Source organism: Ovis aries, chromosome 2, assembly GCF_016772045.2.
Source record: "Ovis aries strain OAR_USU_Benz2616 breed Rambouillet chromosome 2, ARS-UI_Ramb_v3.0, whole genome shotgun sequence".
Lineage (NCBI taxonomy): Eukaryota > Metazoa > Chordata > Mammalia > Artiodactyla > Bovidae > Ovis > Ovis aries.
In genome coordinates, this window is record NC_056055.1 from 43,105,244 (window position 1) to 43,129,190 (window position 23,947).

The window sequence follows — 23,947 nt, forward strand, 5'->3', positions numbered from 1 at the left end:
TGCCCTCCTCCAGGGGCCCCAGTTGGTTTCAAAAATGTCGACACAGAAAAACAGACGGAAGACAGGGAGAAGAGATGTGATACGGAAGGGCATAACTGTTGAAGGTTCTACAGAGGCATTTATAAAATATTTAGAAATGTCACTTCCTTTGCAGATGAGGTAAATTATCTAGGATTCAAAAATAAAAGCAAAAGAATCTGGCAACAGTTAAGAAATCTCCAAAATTCTAAGGGACGTTTAATCCAATCATGCTCATGGTTAGATGAATAAATTTTAAGTCATTCTACAAAAAATCCCTCATTATTTTTTATTTTGCCATACCAGGATACATTAAGAGTAATTGAGAGTCCAGAAGAGAGTAGGTTATTATGGAAAGCATTTCCCTTGGCCCTTAAAATCAGTGGGTTTGGTTTATTCACTGAGGAGTTCTACTATAATCAAGTTTTCCGTAAGAAGAGAAGTTTTAGCCACTGAAATCTAACAGATATTTTTCAGTGGTACCCTGTAGAAAAGGAAAAAGAAAAACACCCTTTTGTGTTTGCAAAATGATTAGTCTGAAATGAACAATACTACCTCCAAAAACAAGAGAAAAGGCTGACTAGTTCAAGTCCGAAAGCCAGGGAAGAGGTTTCCAAGGCCCTTTTATTTGGGGACAGTCCCCTTTATAACACACGACTTCACTATGTGTCAGACAATCAGATCAGTTCCTAAAAATTAGGGGGGGGGGAGGAAAAACGAAACAGATGCATTTTACATATATATTAAACATAAATTAAAAGAATTTATAAAAGGGTCACGTTTCTTACAGAGTAAATGCAGAGTGTATTTTGAATGCACCTCCAGGTTTAAGTTGTTTAAGTTGTTTGTGTTTAGCTTTCTGATAATAAATAAATAGCACAGACTGTTAAGTCTTGGATCCACCAGTGCCACTGCAGGGCTCTGAGTCATGACTGGCTCTTCTTCCCTTGTCGCTCCTGTGTGCAGCGTTGCCTTGGACCAGTTTCACCGGCCCATCAAAGTACTGGCTATCTTTTCGGGGTGGCATCCGCTCATTAATTCGGTCCAGACCTCGGGCTTCTTCAAAACTCCGGATTCTGTGCTGAAGCGAAAACCCTCTGATGGCTACAGGAAAACAGGAAAGGGAGGAGCTCCATTAGACATCTTTTAAGTTTCTTAGCATACAGCAACCTCCTAGAGGAAAATATAGAAGGGTGACCGTGGAGCACATGTCTGGTGAAGGCAATGAACAATATTTGATTTCAATTAGCCTGGTCTGAAGCTATTGTTTCCTTAAGGCCCAAAGGACCACCGAAACTGTGAAAGTAATTTTCATAGCTCAGTTCATCACAGCAGAAGTGGACCTGACAAAAAGCCCCCAATATCTTTGAAAGAGTCTCTTATGGGCCAGAAACGTGCTCAGAGAGAGGAAAGAAGGCAACACTAGAATAAGAGAACAAGTTAAGCAGACTAGTTATCTAACACAAACATCACACTGACCACACAAAAAAGTAACAAAAGAGCTAATCCATTTGTTTAGGATAGCTTTTTTTTTTTTAATCTTGCAAAACCAGGAGCTAAACATAAGTTAAAAGCCATCTAAAAAAAATAGTTTCTAGGTATTTTCTTTCTGTCTGAACTTCTGTATCACCAAGGAAAGGCATTCCCAGTGTGAACCACCTTCTCTAACAGAACAATTAAATTTATAACACAAGTTTATCAATTGTGATGATTTTTAGCCTCTGATTCATAGATAATTTGTTACTTAAAATTTGTATACTTTAGCTTGTCTGACTGAGGGCAACCTCAGAAACAAATCAGACTGCATTCCTATCTGCTCTTGCCTCCACTTTTGATATGCTTCAGAATCCTTAGATAAAGAGGTTGATGGTTTGAATTTCCAATAATTAAATGGATACCTCATACCTATGCAAGGGCTATCAGAATGCACCATCTGAACAACCCATGACTGGTTGCTTAAACTTCAGCCATTGCATTAAAACTGAGAGAGCCCAGAAAGGACTTTGGCTGTGGAGAGGGTCATTTGAGTTAATATTACACAAACGAAGGACACAAAGGAAATACTTTGTGAGCATAGCTAGAGTTATCTTTTCCTTGTCTCAGTGTTAACAGTTCTGGTGATGCAACAATAAAAAATGTCTAACATTGACAAAGCTTTTTAAAGAACAGACAGACACATGATCACATCTATCGCAGGAACACGGCCATACCTTCCCGGGCCTCTACCGCTTCTACTGTGGCTGTGAGAGGCAGGAGCAGTGGCATGCAAAAATGAAGACAGAGAAAGAGTGAGTAAACCAACGGCACTGCTGCCAGCAGAGACATCCCGGGCCCGACCTTCGCGCTTATTCCCATCCGTAATGAAAGTGAACTAGTCAGAGAAGCGAGAGGATTATTGCGAAAAACTAAACTAGGGGTGGAGTTGGGGGGACATGAGGTGGGGAGAGTTACTAAGATTTTTCACACTGCAAGTGGCATGAGAACCTTTTAGCTAATGGTATACGGCTAAGACAGTCAAGCTGACTCGGAGAAACGAAATGCTGCTTTCCTCATTGTAAATAGCCAGCTGCTAATTTATGCCTTGACATTCATGTATCAAAGTAATGACAGGTCCAGTCAAATCACCTGATATTACAACCGTTCTTTAGTTTGTGATAGTTCAGATGGCACTAAATGAGCTGCTGCTGTATCCTCTTAAAAAAAGTTATTCAAAACTATGAATGATTTCAAGCAACTTATACAGAGTCTAGCTATCCCCTGAAATTACTTAATATAAAAGAGTGGCTTTTGCCACAGTAGCTATCCTCCAATTAAAATAAATAAATAAAATATATGTTTTTAAAAGAGTGGCTTTTGAATAACAGACTGGCATTTGGAAGGAAAGAAAAAATGGAATATAAGTGAGAGGTTATTTCTTTTCCAAGGGGTGAATTACTAAGCTGGGAAAGGCATAAAGCTATTCAATTTCAAATGTAAATTCATGTACCATCTGGAATTAGAGAAACGGCAGAGGCTGGCATGTCTAACTTACATGGCTTCCATTTTCCATGGGAGAGAGCAGACCAGTTATTAAGAAGGCCCTCTTCTTCAGTGATGGAAAAGGAAGCTATTTAAAAATTAGTACTAACAGGTAAACTTTCCTGCATGTTTTTTAAGACAGTAAAAGCACTACTACAGTAAGTCCCCGACATATAAACCTTCAAGTTGAAGAAGGTTCATGTTCTTCAAGTTGAAGAACATGTGTTCTCATGTTCAGTTACGTAAGTTAAAGTGAAACTGCAGCTTGCCTTCCATTGATTGACGATGATCCATCATCACGGATCTACCATCTCTCACCTCCTCCAGGCAGTAACTCTTGCCTGTTCACTCTCTGCCAGCCCCTATATGCCAGCTGTTTACTGTACTTTTCCAGGTACTATACTGTGAGATGAAAAATATTTCCTTTGTTTTTGTGTTTGTTTTTTATGTATTATGTGAAATTAGTTGGGTACCTAGGCTACCTTTGTTGGACTTACAAACTGGACATATGAACACGCTTTTGGAATGAAACTTATGTAGGGGACTTACTGTATATGAAAATGTTACAGGTTGAAGCAAGAAAGATCTTATTAGGAAAATCCTGTCAGCTTCCCCAAAACTAATTTTTAAAAGAAGGCAGGGAAGAATAATGAACAGTAACAGTTTGCTATTCCCAAAGCTTTTTATAATCAATCATACATAGAGGAAAAATTGGAAGAACTGAAAATTAACTTCTGAATGCAATGTGAAAAATGGCAACTTGGAATCAATTAATCGAGTGAGTGTTTACATTTGTCAACCACATGTTGGCAAGTGTTAAAGCAATGTCACACCCTCCCAAATCACCTCACAGAAAACCAACTCTCAGAAGGAAAGGACAGTGCCTTCAGACAGCACACTATAACAGCAACTGTTAGGAAGTGAGAGAACAAAGCTTTCCCTGAGATTGTATACAGAGCATTGGTTTAATTAGACTTTAAAAGCTATGTTTGCGGTAAAATGTGTACTAACATCGCGTTATTTTGGGTCCTCCTAGAATTGCTTTTTGCATTGGGTATTAAGATATTAGCCTGCATGAGGGATATTCTTTATAAGTAAGAGTCATACAAAACTGAAGAACTGTGTTTTTTTTCTCCCCGTACTGAAATACTTTTTTTTATTGAGTGAGATTTCTTTACTGAAATATATTTCATATACCAAAAAATTCACTTGTTTTAAGTGTACAGTTTAATGATTTTAATATATTTAGAGTTGTGCAACCATTACCACAATCTATGCTTAGAACATTTTCATCACTCTCCCCGCCAAAAAAACCCCATCTCCCGCCCTTATTCCTTCACCTAACCTTACACTTATCTACTTTCTGTCTCCACAGATTTGGCTGCTCTAGACATTTTGCATAAGTGGAATCATGTACTATGTGGTGTTAGTGATTGGCTTTTTTCACATAGCAAATGGTTTTCAAGGTTTATTCATGCTGAGGATTGTATATCACTCCTTTTTATGACTGAATAGTATAGTTCATTGTATGGATATACCACATTTCGTTTGTTTATTCATTAGGTGATAGACATTTGTGTTGTTTCCGCTTATTGGCTATTAGAAAGCATGCTGCTATGAACATCTGTGTACAAGTTTTTGTGGGGCTATATCTTCATTTCTCTGGGTACGTAACTAGGAACAGAACTTCTGGGTCATATGATTAACTGTATGTTCAATCATCAAAGAAATTGCTTTATTGGTTTTCAAAGGGCTGCTCCATTTTACATCCCCACCAGCAGTATATGAGAATCATAATTCCTCTCCAACACTTGTTATTGTCTGTCTTTTTTATCACAACTGTCCAGTGGGTCTTTAATTAAAGTGATGTCTCATTGCAGTTAATGTCTAATGATGTAGAACATCTTTTTACATGCTTATTGGTCACCTGTATCCCTTCTTTGGAAAAATGTCTATTCAATTTTTTACCCATTTTTATTTGGGTAATTTGTCTTATTGCTATTCAGTTACAAGAGTTCTTTACAGTTTCTAGATACTAGTCTCCTATCAGATATATGCTTCGTAAAGATGGGGTTGGCCAAAAAGTTCCTTTGGGTTTCTCTGCAAGATGTTATGAAAACACCCAGAGGAACTTTTTGGTGAACTTGGCGTTTTCACCCACGCTGTGGGTTGTCTTTTCACCTTCTTGATGGTTCTGTTTGTAGCACAAAACTTTAAAACTTTCAGTGGAGTGCTGTTTATAACTGACCTGTTTTTGTTTTTCTTTTTTTAATCTTATGGTCTTTCCTCTTTATTTTGTCTACTTGGAAGCCTGGAATTAAATGTGTGATTACTGGATTTCACTGGTTTGTTTTCCTTTGTGCTCCAATTTCTCAGCATATTTATTTCCCTTTACCGTGTTGGATGTACACTGTAACTTACTCAAATCCCCCTTGGAATAAGGTGGAGTGTAAATGAATGTAGGTTATAAGGTCATATGGGATGGGACCTTGTTCACTGAAGGCTGTCCAAGTAAAGTTCTATGAACAATAAAAGGTCTTTTCAGCTAATGCTCGTTTGTCACTGAACCTGTGGAACTGAGACTCTGATGGAAAAATGACAAAATTAACTCAGTTCTTGCAAATCAATGATAGAATAAGAAGCTCTAAAAAGTTTGCTGCAACTTTAGTTATGTTCTGACACATTCCTGAGCTTTCTATCAATTTTCAAGTATCGATGCTGCTGCTAAGTCGCTTCAGTCATGTCTTACTCTGTGGGATCCCATACATGGCAGCCCACCAGACTCCTCTGTCCCTGGGATTCTCCAGGCAAGAATACTGGAGTGGGTTCTATCAATAACAATCTTACATTGATTAAAACGTTCATATTCAAGTCAGGAATGAAGAGAAACTGCATATATTTGGGACTGAGAACAAAAGGTGGGGTTATAAACAACAAATCTCCAAATAACACATCTATAAAATTCTGTTACTTATTCCAGATTTGCCAATTTACTTTTTTCAAATCAAGATCTAGAAAAATTTGGTTCAGATTAAAAAAACTTTGTGGATCAGCAAATTTTTGAAACATTTTAAGCAAGGATGTATAGGATGTTCCTTTTTTTCTTTACCCATGTTACTTCCTATTAACTCTAAAATGCCTTGTCAGAGTTGCTCTCAGAATATCTCACATGACTATCAATGAAAACTACAGAAGCTAAGAAAATTAACTATATACTTCTAAGGAGGAAATATTCATTCTTCCTCATAAATAAACTAATATTTCAGTATCTGATTTGAAAGAGAAAAGAGGCAACCAATCCTATAAAAAGTATGGGGAAATGAGGCTGTTCCTAAGAATAGCCTTGGAATATTCACAAAACACAAAGAATTCCTATAAGAGGTATTCCTATAGGAGAAGAGGAAAAAAGAAAAACTGAAATAGAAACAATTAAAAAAAAAAAAGGGCAAAAAAGCAGTGAACTCTAAGTTGTTAATGTTTCAGCTCCAGTTTTCAAGCCTAGAATTAGTCATCCAGTGATCTGATCTCACGTCTCTTCCCCCTGCTTGACCAGATCTGTTTATACTAACAAACATCAACCTTTTCACTCCTGGCTTCTATCAAGCCCTCTCCTTAGGAAGTCAGCGCCCATATGATTTTCAGAACTGACATTATGGTTGAAGAGGAAGCCATATCTTGCAGGATATGGTTTGCAGGCAAAGAGGCAAACTCCTTCTCTGACTGAGCAACTTTAACCGCCACTTCCCATCAAATTAAGATATAAAATGCACACAAGTGAGGCACATGCTATGCACAGATATGAAGTGCACTGCTTAATACATCTTTATATCTATGCATGCCCTTGTGTAACTACCACCCCAATAGTGATAGAGAACATGACTCCTACTCCAAAAGTCCCCTGTGCCCTGTCTGGGGCCACATTCTCCCCCCAGAGAAGCCATTTTGACTTCTTTTACTATCTATGAGTCTGCCAGTTGTTGTTGTTTTTAAAGCAGAAAAATAATTTATTCCGGAAGACAGCAGAAGTAAATTCATCCTGAAAATATACTTAGGCATAATTCTGGTGGGACAGATCTTCCTTCCGAGTATGTTCTACTGGCGGCCCCACTGTGCTGTGACAGTTCTTAAACCCTTCGCTGATGCTCATGTAGTGAGTAGGAAGAAGCAGCCTTCAGATCCACAGGTTTCACAGAGACAGTCATGTATTTTTCTTAGAAAAACAGTACTTTTTATTTTTTCATTTTATTATTTTTTAATTGTATTTTTTTCTAGAACAGCACTTCCTTTTTTTTTCTTTTATTAAAGTCAAGTTGCTCAGTCGTGTCCGACTCTTTGCGACCCCATGGACTATAGCCTATCAGGCTCCTCCATCCATGGGATTTTCCAGGCAAGAGTGTTGGAGTGGATTGCCATTTCCTTCTCCAGGGGATCTTCCCAACCCAGGAATCGAACTCGGGTCTCCCGCATTACAGGCAGATGCTTTACCATCTGATTTAGTATTTTTAGGCTCTCCCCCGACTCCCCCCCAGAACAGCACTTTCTGTCTCAGTTCAGTTCAGTCACTCAGTTGTGTCTGACTCTTTGCAACGCCATGGACTGGAGCACTCCAGGCTTCCCCGTCCATCATCAACTCCTGGAGCTTGCTCAAACTCATATCCATTGAGTCGGTGATACCATCCAACCATCTCATCCTCTGTCATCCCCTTCTCCTCCTGCCCTCAATCTTTCCCAGCATCAGTGTCTTTCTATCTCAGCAGAGTACACAAACATTTTATGGAGTTTGTACAGTTTACATTAAGTAGGTATACAGTTAATCAAAAGGTGAGAAAAGGTGACAGGGAAAATAGTACTGCATTGTAGAGTAAGACGTTCCAATGTGCTATGAATACTCAAGGCAGTGGATGGCCAAGGTCAGGGTACTACGGTGATTTTATATCTCTTCATGACTAGAGACAACAGCTAAGTGACCAGGTCACCAACAAGGGAATGATAACTCCCTGGTTCGGACCCTCAGGGATGAACCAGGGCTTCAGGAAGCTGACGAAGCCCCAGGAACACGTTCCTCACAATGAAGGCATCATGAGGCCGTGTCCACCATGGCTGTGGCCAGAGCTGCCAGCCCCTGCCCTACACCCTCACTTTGGTCCCACCTAGAAGTGTTCATCTGCCTGCTCCTGAACATCATACAAATCAAACAGTCTGTGCCCTTTTGTATCTAGAGTATTTAGTTAAACATGGTATCTGTGAGATTCAACCATATATTCAGAGTGTTATTTTTTTGTACATATTCATGATGTTACCTTTATTGCTGAGTAATACTCCATTGTATAAATATTAAGTGGAATTTTTTTGCATGTACTCATAATGTTTTTGCATAGATTCATAATGTTATTTTTATTGCCTGGTTATAGGGTAGACAAATGTTTTCATTTACTGCCCAACAATTTTCTGAAGTGGTTGAACCAATTTACAAATGCACTGGCAATATATCTTGTTCTCGACAAACTTACCAACACTTGATATTGTCACACTTTAAAATTTTAGCCATTCTAGAGGATGTGAGTGGTATCTCACCATGGTTTTATATCCATTTCCCAGAAGAGTAACTATTTTAAGCACCAAATCTTCATATGCTTTTTGGCCATTTTGATACTTTCTTTTGTGAAGTACTGTTAAAATTTTTTGACCATTAAAAAAATTAGCTGTATTTTTCTTTTGGAGTTGTAGTTCTTTACAGACTCTGAATTTAAGTTCTTTGTCAGACATATGTACTACAAAAATCTCCCCGTTTACAGTTTGTCTTTTCCCTTTATTAGTCATGAATTTCTGTGAATAGACATTCTTAATTTTAATGAAACTCATTTATTAATTTTTTCTTTTAATTTTAGTGCTTTTTGTGTCATATTTAAATTTTTATCTTCCTCAATGCTTACTTTGCATATCTTTTTCTGGGAAGTTTATTTATCTTTTACATTTAAATTATAATTCATTTTGATTTAGTTTTTACATATGGTGAGAAGGATCAATCCATTTTCCCCCCTCCAGAGATGGATATTCAATGGCTTCAGTGCCATTAACTGAAAGGAGCCTTAATTTCCAATTTGACACTGATTGCTGGGTAACAGGAGCACACATTCCATGGAAGAAGCATTGCTCATACTCACCTGTCTCAATAGTCTGCTTCCCTCCTGAGAGGACACCCAAAGGGAGTGTCCCTGTAGGAGTCAGGCCCTTGAGAGTTAGCACGCTCTCACTCTCTTCCCTGCAAAAGAAGATCAAAGCCCCGGGTTAACGCCAGGCAGGGTGTCTACCACTCAGCATCTACAAACATACTTGAAAGAAGACAAGAAAAGATGCACAAAGATGGAGGACAGGTACTCCTTCTACCTCTTCCCTGACCCCCAAAAGGGAGGTTTTCTGTATATATTCCAACTTTAAGCAATTAGCCAGGCCCCGCTTTTCAATTAGAGCCACTTAATAGTCAGGTGCTGATCTCATGTTTTCCGTATATTACCCTATTTAATCCTCCAAATAACCTTAAAAGGCAGATCCTGCTATTATCTTTCACAGGCCAAGAAAATGAGGCACAAGATCACATGGCTGAGAAGATATAGGGCCAGGATGTGAACAGAGGCCACTGAGCTCCAGAATCCACATTAGATCACTAACATTCACTGCACTGTATCTAAGCTCACACCAAATGAATGTTTGCCAGAATTATTTCTAGTCACTTTAACATGTAGGGCTGATTCAATCTGCATTCAACCCAAAGACCCACAGTTTTGATACCATACTCCAATTCTAAAACTACTGATCTGAAATCAACTTCTAAATCACTCTCAAAACATTTTTATTGCACACCATATGACAAGGCTTTTCCTTACCGGAGAATTGAAAAGACCCGTGCCATCTTCCCAATAGCTCTGATTTTATTCTTGATGATCTCCTTGCGAACTGTAGTGCCTCCTTAGAGAATACAAACAATATGTGAGTTAAAAGAATACGTTAACAGGTTAAAAAAAATGCAGGATAAAGTGCCTTTCTAAGTTAAAGAAATGGTTTTAAACAAAGAAATAAAGGCCAAAGTTTGTCTAAACAAACAAAAAACCCAGGAAGTTTTAAGGAGCAGGAGAAAAAAATAAAGATGAAGTAAAAAAAAAAAAAATGGAGGGGCCACAAAAAGGACAGAGTGAGCGGATTTATGAAGGAAGGAACTTACTGGTGCTTCTGAAAGGTAGAACACAGTGAAGAAGGAAATACGTATAAACAAAGACAGTTGCTACTACAGCAAAAATCTCTCTTGAGAATGCTGTGGGCCACCTTACGATGCAGGGCTTGGTCGGCCAAATGGCAAGGGATGACTTAAGCAGTTGTCTTCTACATGGAAACACAGCACACAGCTGGCTCTCCTGGACTGAGCAGGAGCTGCTTTTATTCTATCATCCTCACTTACACACTGCTGAGTTATTTCCAACCACAGACAGCTGTGTAGTAAAAACGAGGATGACAGGTAAGGTATTTTATAAAACATCAAAAAAGTTAACAGAAGACTTTGGGGCCTTTTCTCATACCAGATTTAGGAAACAGCTCACACACCAGAAGTCAATGTCCAGGCATGCATCAGGTGGCCGCATTCAAAAGTCAGAAACTAAGAAACGTGGCCTCTCCTTCCTCGCCCACCCAGCTCTGAAAATCCTGCAGGATCACACAGCAGGGGCCAGAGAAAATGTAAACATTAAAACAGAAAGGGAGGATGGAGGGCCTGTCTGAAATTACTCAACTATAACTAAAAAAGTCTAATTAATAGACTGTGATGAGACAGACAGCGAGTATTAAGCTCGTAGCACATTCTGTTCAGATACCTTTCTGAAAGCTTGAAATGTAGTGATCTTCAGGGAGAAGAGACACCAAGAAACAAGGAGATGGAAATAGAAATATGGGAAGAGAAATTTAAGTTTGCATGGAAGAGAGAGAGAAAAAAAATCAAAGTGAAATGCAATGAGAGAAGCAGGCTATTATCTTTATCAGCTCAGAAGAGACATCTTGGTATCATGATAGAATATTAAATTACAGACTTCTTGCATGGAGCCTTCAGAGTTTTAAACGAATTCACATTTCTTATTTTCCAATATATTCTATCCCCACAGATCATGAAGATAAAATCAGACAAGGAAAAAAGATATTATTTGCGTAACAAATAATGCTGAGAACAATGAACAAAGGACAGAATGAACAGCAGGTACATCTCTAAATGGAGGATCATGTTTTTGTATGATGGACACAATTATCTTCTCATCTCCTTCTGGAGATATTAGTTTTTCCATGTTTAAATTTTATATCTTTAGAATCTCAAGTTCATCCATTTAGGCTGTTTTTTGCTGTTGCCTCAGAGACTCTACAAAGAAGTCCCATAATCCTTGGTGTTTGCTCATCGTTAACAATGACGGACTGGAAAGCTTTCTGAACTGGTTGGTGGTTGACTGCTGTCTTTGAGCTTTCTGTGCACAGAGTGACCAGGTGGGGCTTTTTTTAGGGAATTTTCTGTATCAGTACTGAGAGTGCGTGCATATGTGCCTGTGTGTGTGTTAGCTGTTCAGTTGTGTCCGACTCTTGGTGACCCAATGGACTGTAGCCCGCCAGGTACCTCTGTCCATGGGATATCCCGGGCAAGAATACTGGAGTGGGGATAGCCATTTCCCTCTCCAGGGGAATCTTTCTGACCCAGAGATTGAATCCGGCTCTCCTGCACTGCAGGCAGATTCTTTGAGCCACCAAGGAAGCCCACTGAGAATGCATGGGATCACTTAATTTACCCATTTTTGGCAAAGTTATCGGTGCCCTCAACTGTATCCCTGTCCAGAAATTCTTTGGTTTACACTTTTTTGGATATTAGCCTCTGGTCTTGGGAGAAAAGACAGCTAGGACTTTAACTGTCTTTCAAATATCTTTTACCTGCTCTACTTATTTTAGCTAGGGGCCCACCTCCTTCTTCTCAATAGTCCCCAATTCTAGCAACTGGTGTAGTCGAGCAATTCCTCTGCTTTTTGAGGATTCTGTGCTGAACTCAGCATTCTCCATTACTAAGCCAGGCTTCAGCTTTCTTGAATCAGCCAAGTTAGTAATACTAATTCGTTTCCTGGCTTCCAAAATTCCTACAGAAATCTCTACATTTTTGTAGGCTTATAACTTTGGTGAAAAAAAAAACTATTGTGAAGTATGATAAACATACAGAAAAGTACACAAAACAAACACAGACTCAATGCTTTTTATTAAAACACAAATGGCCAAATAACCAGCCAGGACAATAAGTAGAGCCTTGTCAGCACCACAGATTTCTCCCTACTTGGGCCCCTCCTAATAATTAAGAGTCTCCCTCTTCCCAAAGAAAACTGTTCTCTTGACTTCTATTGGGATCACTTTCTTGCTCTTCTTTATAGTTTTACCATTTAAGCATGTATTCACAAGCACTAGTTTTAATTTTCTTTTTAATGTTAGGTAGTTGGGACAATCAAATAATGAATTTTTGTGTCCGGCTTCTCTTGTTCAACATTATGTTTTTAAGATTCATCCATGTTTCCTCTGCTCCTACAGCTGACTGTCACTGTTGTATACAATTCCACTATAAGAGTATGTCACAGTCTATTTATCCTTTTCACTGTCAGTGGTCATTTGGGTTGATTCCAATTTTTGGCTAATTCAGCTGCTATGAATATTCTGGTGTATTTCTCTTAACTGCACATATTTCTGCTAAGTACACTCCTAGAGTTAGACTGCTCAGATATAAGGTATGTATATGTTCAAATTTGGATAATGGTTTGGCATTATCTACTAAAGTGGATGTACCAATTTATACTTTAGTATATGAGCATTCCTGTTGCTATACATTGTGGTCAACATTTGGTGTTATTCATGTTTAACTTTAGCCACTTTGGTAGGTATGCAGAATCACCCATTGTGGTTTTAATCTGCACTTTCAAAATGACTAATGTGGCTGAATAACTTTTCCTATCTTTATTGGCCATTTGGATATCCTCTTTTACGAAGTGCTCATTCAAGTCTCACCTCATTGATCTGTAGTTTTTTATATATTCTGCAAGTGAACTGTTGTTGGTTGTATAGCAAATACCCTCCCCCATTCTGTAGCTTGTCTTTTTTTTTTTTTTTTTAAACGTTTATTTATCTGGCGGCTCCAAAGGTCTTATTTGTGCTTTCTATCTTCATTGAAGTATGTGGGATCCTTAGTTGTGGCATGTGAACTCTTTAGTTGCAGCTTGTGGGATCAAGTTCCCTGACCAGGGACAGAAGCTGGGCCCCCAGGCATTGGGAGTGCAGAGTCCTAGAGCCACTGGACCACCAGGGAAGTCCCTGTAGCTGTCTTTACACACTTATTCTTCTGATAAACACAAGTTCTAATTTTTAATGCAGTCCAGTAATTTCCTATATTGTTAGTGTTTTTTGTGTATTGTTTAAGAAATTTTCTTCTACTTCAAGGTCATGAATGCATTCTATGTAATACATATTAGAAGCTTTATTGTTCTGCCTATCATATTTGAATGCGTTAGTCCATCTGGAATTTATTACTGGGTTTAGAATACAATAGGGGTTAGTTAGGTTTAATTTTTTTCTCAAATAGATATCCTCAACCATACGAATACCATTGTTTTCCTATTATTCTGCAGAGACACCTCTAGTGTAAATCAAGTGTCTATATACATGTGGATCTGTTTCTGGATTCTCTGTTTTGTTTCACTGCTCCTCTGTCCTTGAGCTAGTAATTCCAGTTACTTTCTTCTTTGATCTTACATACTTCCGTATGAATTTCAGAAACTATCCTTAGAAGTTCCATATATATTTTAGGGTCAAATTGTTAATATCTGACTTTGTATTGAATCTGCACATCAATCTGGGAATAACATATCTTTATAACACTGAGTCTTCCAATAATCTGTGGACATGGTATTTCTATTTATTTACATGTCCTTTAATTTCTCTAATAATGGTTTAGTTTGTTGCTTAGAGGTATCACACATCATTTGTTAGGTTTATCGCTAGGAATGATATTGTCAATGGCAGCTTTTTAAAAATTTCATTTTGTTTGGTGCTGGCAAATAGAAATACAATGATTTTTGCTTTCTGACTTTGTATCCAGCAGCTCTGCTACATCTGTTTATTGATTCTAATAAATAATCTATAAACTTTTAAATTGCCTCTCTATATAATCATATAAATATAATCTATAAATCTATAAATAACGATCTATAAATAAACGATCGTTTTGTTTCTTCGTCCTCAATCTTTATACCTTGTATTTCTTTCTATTTCCTTACTGTACTGGCTATGACTTCTAATAAGATACTATAAAGAGGTTTTGATAGCTGGCATCCTTGTCTATTCCCAATCACTAAGGAAAGCTTTCAATATTTCACATATGATATTTGCTATAGGTTTTCACAGATACATTTGTCAGATTAAAGAACTCCTTTCTAAACCTAGTTTAAGAGATCTATTGTACATGAAGGATGAATCTCATCCAATGCCATTTCTACACCCGGTGAGGTAACGATTTTTTCTCCATTTTTTCCCTTAATGCAGTGAATTATATTAATTGATTGATTGATTAAAAAAAAAAATTTGACCATGCCTACAGCATTCAGGATCTTAGTTTTCCAACCAGGGATCAAACTTGTGTCTCCCGCATTGGGAGCATGGAGTCTTAACCACTCAACTGCCAGAGAAGTTCCTGTTGACTGATTTTTTAATATATGTATTTTTTACTTTTCAATAGTTTTAGATGTATAGAAATGTTAAGATAGCATAGATAATTTCCATATACCCTCTCCTTGTTTCCACTATTATTAGTATCTTACATTAGTATACCCTGAATGAATTTTGAATGCTAAATCTTCAAACATGTTGAATAAGTTACATTTTTCTAGAAATCTATTTTATCTAAGTTTTAAATTTTACTAGTATAAACGTATTCTTGTTATTTTCTTAATGTTTATAGGATTGGTAATGAATGTTGTCTTCTTTTTCAGTTCTGTCATTGCTATTTTTGTCTTCTTTACCAGGGATTTATCAATTTGATTGAAATGGGTACATTCTGATTTTACTGCTCCTCTCTCCTATATTTTATTTAGTTAGTTTTTGAGGGGTGCACTGCATAGCTTGTGGGATCTTACTCTCCCGACCAGGGATTGAACCCAGGTCCTCAGCAGTGAAAGCAGAGAGTTCTAACCACTGGACCATCAGGGAATTCCCTAGGCTGTATTTCATTTTGTTTTCTTATGCTTTCCTTAACTTCTGTATTTCATTCTACCTGCCTTCTTTAGGTTTAATGTGGTAGCCCCTTTTTCTCTTAACTTCTTGAGACAAACTTTGAATTTTCACCATCCTTCTTTTCCAACATATGCATTTAAGGCTATAAGTTTTCCTCTAAATATGATGTTAGATGCATCCCTCAAGCATTACTGTTTATTTTCGTTCAATTTAAATCATTCTGTATTTAAGCACTGATTTTACAAAATGTGATATAAAGGTCAACTAAATTTATAATTTAATTTGTTCATGTAAACTGCCTTCAAAATACACTGCAGCTAGGATGTGCCAGGAGAATCCCAGGGATGGGGGAGCCTGGTGGGCTGCCATCTACGGGATCACACAGAGTCGGACACAACTGAAGTGACTTAGCAGCAGCAGCAGGATGTGTATAAAACTTTACATGCATTTTGGAAGGAATCACACAGAAACAGTTGCTTTTTCAACAAAATTAGCCAGTTTCACATCCCTTTTGGTCAGTCTCCCACAGATATGTGAGGTGAGAGGCACATGGACCTTGTACACATTGAACCATTCTAGGTAATGATTCATCTCCTCCGTTTGTAGGTAACTTGAGACATAAAACCAGATGCCTGATTACAATTTCTGAAAGAGATCTCCCTGTTGATGGCATCTCTCACACTTAATTCTGACCATCCAGCTGCTTTAAGGTCCAGTATAACTCAGTTCCTCTCCTATGGTGTCAACCAGTGAACATCTGCTAAAGTTCTGGTTCCAGTGCCAAACCCACACCTGTCTGGTGCACTGCCTGCCCTCAAGTTTTAATGTGTACTGCTTTTCATTTTCTGTTCAAATTATTTTCAAATTTTAATTGTGATTTATTATTTGACTGCTGGATTACTAAGTATATTTTAAAATCTCCTAAAATATGGTGGTGTTCTAGTTATCTTTTTGTATTGATTTATATCTTATCTGCCAGAGAAGGCAATGGCACCCCAGTCCAGTACTCTTGCCTGGAAAATCCCATGGATGGAGGAGCCTGGTGGGCTGCAGTCCATGGGGTCGCTAAGAGTCTGACACGACTGAGTGACTTCACTTTCACTTTTCATTTTCATGAATCCAAGATAGAAATGGCAACCCACTCCAGTGTTCTTGCCTGGAGAATCCGAGGGACGGGGGAGCCTGGTGGGCTGCTGTCTATGGGGTCGCACAGAGTCAGACACAACTGAAGTGACTTAGCAGCAGCAGCATATCTTATCTGCATATAGTCAGACTATAGTCATTGTGATTTTAATGCTTTGATACATGAAACTTGCTCTTAACCCAGAACATTTCTTGTAAAGGTCCAGTCTTGTAAGTATTCATGCATGTTTGAAAAGAAAGTATAGTCGGTATGTTAGGTGCTTTCTCTTTCTATGTCGAGTGCTGTTGTCTGTCACTAAGTTGTGTCCAACTCTTTGCGACCCCACACACCAGGGCTCCCTGTCCTTCACTAGCTCCCAGAGTTTGCTCAAATTCATGTCCACTGAGTCAGTAGGTCAAGTTTATTATCTGCATTCTAATTTTCTACAACATTCTTAGTTTTGTTTGTCTGCTTATTCTGCCAATCCCTGAAAAATATTTGTTAAATTCTCTTATCACTGTGGACATTTCTATTTCTCATTGTACTTTGGTTAATCTTTGCTTTATATATTATGAAGCCATTTTACTAATTCACACGAACAAAAATTTTTCATCGTTTTATTTCATGTAATTTTTCAGTATTTATTTTTATTTATTTATTTGGCTGTGCTGAGTCTTAGCTGCAGCATACGGTATCAATGATCTTTTTTTACAGCATGAGAACTCTTAACTGTAGCAAGTGAGATCTAGCTCCCTGGCCAGGGATCAAACCCAGGCACCCTGCACTAGAAGCATGGAGTCTTAGCCACTGGACTACTAGGGAAGTCCCTATTTCATGTAATATTAATCTATCTACAACAGCTTTTCTTTGGTTAGTAGTAATATAATATTATTCTTCTTTTACTTTCTGTTCTTTACTTCTTTTATAAAAGTAGTAATATATTCTTCTTTTACTTTCAAATTTTCTGTCTTTATGCTTTCTCTCTTATAAAACATCATAGTGTTTTTTTCTTTTGTTTAATCTTTCCTGACTATCTTTTATCTATTTACATGTGAAGTTGCTGACATATTTATCATCATTTATTTATCCTATTTGCCATAGTGTTATAAGTACCTTCCCTCCTTTCCTGCCATCTAGACTATTTTTTTTTTAAACATTTATTTATTCGGCTGAGTTGAGTCTTAGCTGCAGCATATACAGGATCTTTAGTTGTGGCATGTAGGGTCTAGTTCCCTGACCAGGGATAGAACCTGGGACCCCCTCCCTGCATTGTGAATGTAGAGTCTTAGCCACTGGACCACCAGGGAAGTCCCCTAGACTATTTTTTTATTATAGTCATTTTTCCCCCTATAATTTAAAGATTACACACTTTAAAAAATCTTCTTGAAAACTACTCTGCATATTACACCATGCATCTCTTACTTATCAAAATATAATGTTAATAGGTACTTTCCCCCACCTTCCCCAGATAATATAAAGTCCTCACACCGTTTAACCCTATCCCACTGCCAACTACTACTGTCATATATTTTAATTATCATTTAAATTCAGTAAAACATTATTATTATTATTTAATAAGGTCTGCATTCATTTTATTTACCTACGTATTTTCTACTGTTCTTGTTATTTATTCCTGACCCTCCAAGCTTCCATCTGGTATTTTCCTTCTGTTTGAGTAATATTCTTTAGAATTCCATTTAGTGTGGGTCTCCTGGTATTTCTTCTAGTGTAACTTTTACAGGGAGGAATACCTGAGAAGTGCTTATTTCTTCATTTTTAAAGGATATTTCTGCTAGGTATAGAATTCTAGGTGTACCAATTATCATCTTTCAGTGCTTTGAATATGTTAGTCCATGGTTTCCTCCTTCCATTGTTTCCATTAAGAATACATTGTCAGTTTAACTGTTCTCTTTTGAAAGTAATATTTATTTTAGCCTGGTCCAGTTAAGATTTTTTCCCTTGTCTTTCATCTGAAGCACTTTCACTGTGATGTACCTAGATATTATTTTCTTTGTATTTATTCTGCTTTTGTTTTGGGGACTTCTTCAATCTGTGGCTTAACTAATCAGTATTAAAATACTTTTATCCATTATCTCTTCAAATACTGGTTGTACCCCATCCTCTCTCTCTCTTCTCTAGGATTGATTCCAAACACACAGTTGATACCTGTTCACTGTGTCTTCCATGTCTCTCATACCTTTTCTGAGTATTTTATTCTTTCTCTTTGTGATGTATTCTAGGTTGTTCCTTCTGACCTATATTCTAGTTCATTTATTCTCTGTTTAGCTTTACTGAGTCTTCTATTAATTTATCTGTTAAGTTTCTTTTATTTTTCATTCTTAGAATTTTCTTTTGGTGCTTTATCAGCTCTGCTACATTCCATTTTTATAATTTACAGTTCTCTGCCAAAATTTTTACTTTAGTCTTTTACATTCTTGAACATAGTTAGCATTGTTTAATTTTTTAGCATGGTTATTTTAAAGCTTGGTCTGATAAAGCTAACATCTGAAGAACTTAGGGGTCTGCTTTTATTTCTCACTCTTTCTGCTCATTTTCGTTCGTGTTGTTATGTCTTCTCATGTATCTACTTATTTTGGGTTGTGAGCCATGTATTATATTTGGAAAACTGCAGCAGTTTAAGGTTCTATATAATGCTATCTTAGTCTGAAAACGTTTGCTTTTGCCAGATGCTTGGGACTACCTTATTTAAATTTCAGAGACTGAAATGATTGAGGATAGTCCCTTTCAGGGAATTATACTTCTAGTTCACCCTTACTCTTACATAGATACAAGCTTTAGGGGCCCAAAACCAATGAGCAGAAGCTTACCCATACTCTATCCATTTTTGACAAGTCACAAACTCCCAACTTTCTCAGCTTCTATCAAGAGGGCTGGTCAATCTCTTAGCCCCCTCCTTTGAAATTCATGAATGTGTTTAGGAGAAAATTAGTCCCAAATGTGACCAAATGTCTTACTTCTCTGGATGTATGCTTTTCCTCAGATCTCTACTTGGTAATTCTTTTTCACTTTCTTAGCTTTCTGAATGCCTCTGAAGCAACTTGTAAAAATATTTTGTCTAGCTTTTCTACTTGTCTTAAGAGTCAGGCTTGGTTTGAACTGTCTGGCATTATTAAAGCAAAAATCCTTAGCTTTTATATCACTTGGATAAAACCAAAATTGTAGTTTTAGTGTGGTTTCAGGAAGGAATGGATTTAGAAGTATGCTCAAATTCACCAGCTTACCCTAAAAGGTTAGTCTTCATTTCCCTTCAGAAAAAAATTTTGTTAAAGCCTGTATCAGTTTATAGTCACATACCTTGTTTAAAAAAAGAGGAAATGAGAAGATTCTATACATTTACTTTTGTACTTAATATCTAACACACTTTCCATATCAGCACCAATAGCTTTATTTCCTTTTTTCACTTTTTAATGGCTGTACTTCATACCATTCAATCTAACTCAACAAATATTTACCTACTATGCTCATTTACTTACTGTACTTGGTTTTGAGGTGATAATGGTAAGCAAAAAAAAATTTTGTCCTCATTACTCAAATCCCTGTTGAGTGACTTGTAACAATACACATATATTAACAGTATAAATAAATGCAAAATTGTAACTCTATCAAATGCTAAGAAGTTAGCACCATTGATAAGAGAACACATCAGGGGTATTGGGTCCAATCTGGGAAATCAGAAATACCTTCCATGACGAAGTGGCAATAAGATGAATAGGAACTAACTAGAAGAGAAGCGGGAAGGAAAGGAGGCTTACTGCAAGGAAATAATCTAACTCCATTGAGAATCTACCATATGGATACATCAAAATTGATTTGCCCAGCTCTCCACTGAGGGATATTGTGATGTTTGAATCTTTTGCTACTATATATGATAATTTGATAAATATTCCCAAATATAATTTTTGGTATAATATAGGAATCTCATTCTTACGATAATCAAGGATACATATAATAGCATTAATACATACAAGAGAGTTCACAATAATTTCCACTTAGATTAAAATACAAAATTTACTAGATCTATTTCTTACATATTTCATCCTTTCCTAACTTGAATTCTTTGTTTTAATTTTCACTTGGCTGCACTATTTTCACAAGAACTGGTTCCCTGCAGTGATCTCCTATCCCATTCTTAAAGGTAAACATAGTTATGCCCCATCTGCTCTGCACCTTCAACGTGGAATTTGAAGCATAAGTATGGTCAGGACTTTCATCTATATTCTCAAAGTAAGCTGGGCTTTCTGCACAACACAGATACTTCATCCTAACAGCTGAGTGAATCACCTTAGTATAAGCTTGGAGAGAATGAGGCAGTCAGAGGTTTATGCTAAGGTGCCACCATCTTTTCAGAATCTCCTGCATTCTCAGGTGAGTTAGGATCTATCTTTAAAATCAAATCTCACACAAATTACTAGAAAAAAAATTTTGGCTACATAAACAAAATGTAACTATATAAAAATCTCTCAGGCTAATAAGAAAAACAAACAAGCACGCAACAGTACAAAAGTGGGGAAAATGCATGAGTGGACAACTCACAAAAAAGAAAAAAAAGAGGTCAATAAGCACAAGAAAAATGCTCATTAGTCATCATAAAAATAAAATTTTAAATTAAAAACACACCAGACTATAAACATTATAATCAGTAGTATTTAAAAGAGCACTGAGAACTATGTGTTGCATATGCAGAATGTAAACTATTACAGCCTTTCCAGGTTATCTGTGTCTAAATTAAAATTATAAGTACTAATTGACACAGATTTTCAATTTATGGAAATCTATCCTATGGAAATAATCAAGAAAGTATTATTTTTCATTTCCTAATAGTGCTTTCTTTCATACCACATGTCAACATTTGACTTTATTGTTTGTTCGTTTTTCCCACCACTAGAATACAAGCTTATTGAGAGCAAAGGCCTATACAGTTCTTGGCACATATAAGACATAATAAATGCTGATTGTTGGACAGAATATGCAAGGATTTATCTATAAAAATTTTCAAAACTGAAGTTTTAAAAGAAAAAAGTTGGAAAAAATTCAAAATCCATCAGCAGAGGATTGGTTAAAACAAAGAATAATCAACATGGACAACTATGTACCCATTGAAAAATTAGTCTACAAAAATATACCAGTAAATGCAAGTGATGCTATCACATGACCTTTTTTGTTAAAAAGAAAAAAAGAGGAGAAAAAAGATGCTAATAATAGTTTTTATATCACGATGTTAACAGTGGGTATCTATGAGATGGTAGAATTACTGGTGACTTTTTCCCCTTATTTATGGCTTCCTATATTTTTCGAATTTTATTTTTCTACAACAAACATAATTATTTTTTAATAAGGCAAAGAAAATTCTCCAAAACAAACTAAAACCCAAACCAAAAGTTCTTCATTTCTAGTTCAGAGAAGGAAAAGGCAAGTTTACCTTCAAGTTCATCATCGGAAATCAATTCATCATCAGAGCATATGTTGAGAATGTTAACCAGCATCTCTGTAACTAGATGATAAGACAAAAGAGTCCAAAATTTGTATAATTAATAAGACACTTTCTCTAAAAGGATGTGGATATATAAATAAACATATATATTTTAAATAAACACAGATAAAAATGACTGATTGTTTTGCTGCTCAGAGTAGCTTAAGGAGCAGCACTAAATGCAGACCTTCAAGTTTATACAGAGTTGGGGGAGATTACTTGCTCCAGTTAAAGTACAGAGTCTTTTAAGATTCCAATGCTTAACAACTTGATTTCATTTTAGACTGCTGCCAGAACCTTTTCTACACTGATACACACAGGAGAAGATTTCCTCCCATTTTACAAAGAAAGGAAGCCGCCAGGCCTATGTACAGCAGGCTGACAGATTTGCATAGCTCATTTGCTCGTGCTCAGTCACTCTTGTCTGACTCTTTGTGACCCCATGGACTGTAGCCCTCCAAATGCCTCTGTCCACGGAATTTTCCAGGTAGGAATACTGGAGCGGGTTGCCATTTCCTTCTCCAGGGATCTTCCTGACCCAGGGATTGAACCTGCAACTCCTGCATTGGCAGGAGGATTCTTAACCACTGTGCCAGCTGGGAAGCTTATTTGTATAGATGCACAAATAGAATTCTAAGGATAAATCTTCCCATTTAAATCCCTTTATCACTGAAGGAAAGGTTATTTTACTGTTACTTATGTTATTCTAACATCTTGATCATACAAGGCCAGCTAGTTTAAACTGATACTTAGAATAAGAAAATCATAATCAACTAGAATTATAATTTAAAATCCAATAAGCGCCACTTAAAAGTCTTTGTAGAGAACAATGAAAACAAAAAACACTTCTGGTAACTTTAAGAAAAACACTTCTGAACCATCAGGGAATGCATGCAAGTAGGAGGGTGTTACTAGTTAGGATAACTTATCTGTCTTAGTTCTCTTACCTTTTTCCCCGACAAAAGGCAAAGACCACGTGAAAACATCCATAAAGTTTGGAAGCCAGTAGGGGTGTGGAGAACAGTTGAACTGCCTGATATTCATGACGTTGTTTTCATATTTTAACACAGCAGCTAAAAAAGAAAAAGAAAAATATCTGGCACAGAGGAACAGGACATGGTAACTGGTATACTGGATACAGCTGTGTACCTACTACCCAGATTTCAGGAACTGACTTTCCATTTATAAATTTAGGACTCATGGAAAATCTTACAGCATGCTGTACAGTTCATTCTTTTAAGAATTATCCCAAGGAACAAAGCTACCTGAAGAGCTCATATAATAAAAGTACAAAAGAAACTTAAGCTCTGATACTTCAAAGGTCTTGCATGGTAACTATCTATAGAAATCTCAGATTCCACATGAGAAAAATTTCATCATGATTTCCCTTTATAGGCCAAATGGTTACAATTACAACTTTCCTTTGAGGGCAAACATTTCTCATTAAATGAACACAGCCTGTTTTCCTAGTCATTAGCCAGGGCCAAAGATTTTATTAATTCATAGTAGGGAATACAGATAGATGGTAAACTTGGAGCAATTTAACAAGGTTCAAAGTAGATTAAATCACTTCTCCATACAATATGTGAATAAAAAATTGCCCATCTCTCCTATACATAGTCAGTATATTGCTCACGCTTTAAATGTTTAATATTAACTGGTTCATATACATATATTGCACACACACATACTTTAGTACCAAACTGATTTTCTTTATACTTAAAATTTTTAAAAAATCCAATCCCTTAGTTTGCATCACCAGCAATGCAATGTGGTTTGCATTATTCTCTTAAATTATTCTTGGTATGATCATAAATAGAATAGGGTACAATAGTTCTCTAGAAATGACAGGTATAATCCATCTCCTGATTCCTGTCTCTTTGGTTATTACAGATAGCCTAGTATTCTCAAATTTTTAAGTCACTGAATATTTAAAACGTTTACCATAGACTATTAAATAAATACATGAAAACAGGATTTTCAGCTTTTAAGATGCTTCTAATACTGGTACAATGTAC

At 36.8% G+C, this 23,947-nt stretch overlaps 1 protein-coding gene across 8 annotated transcripts in view; it reads right to left on the reverse strand.

Moving 5' to 3' along the window:
• Positions 1 to 602: 602 nt before the first annotated feature.
• Positions 603 to 23,947, reverse strand: part of PPP3CC (protein phosphatase 3 catalytic subunit gamma) — an 84,063-nt gene continuing 60,718 nt past the window's right edge. For 3 of the 8 annotated variants that reach the window (XM_042243143.2, XM_004004194.5, XM_060409206.1), the window contains 7 exons: positions 22,877 to 23,002; positions 21,879 to 21,950; positions 10,899 to 10,925; positions 9,921 to 10,002; positions 9,201 to 9,298; positions 2,229 to 2,258; positions 603 to 1,122 (listed from right to left, as the gene is read on the reverse strand). In XM_042243143.2, coding sequence (XP_042099077.1) covers positions 905 to 1,122; positions 2,229 to 2,258; positions 9,201 to 9,298; positions 9,921 to 10,002; positions 10,899 to 10,925; positions 21,879 to 21,950; positions 22,877 to 23,002 — 653 coding nt within the window. In that variant the 3' untranslated portion in view covers positions 603 to 904. The remainder of the gene's footprint in view (positions 1,123 to 2,228; positions 2,259 to 9,200; positions 9,299 to 9,920; positions 10,003 to 10,898; positions 10,926 to 21,878; positions 21,951 to 22,876; positions 23,003 to 23,947) is intronic. The other 5 variants (XM_042243144.2, XM_027964347.2, XM_042243146.2 and 2 more) reach the window with 3 other exon arrangements.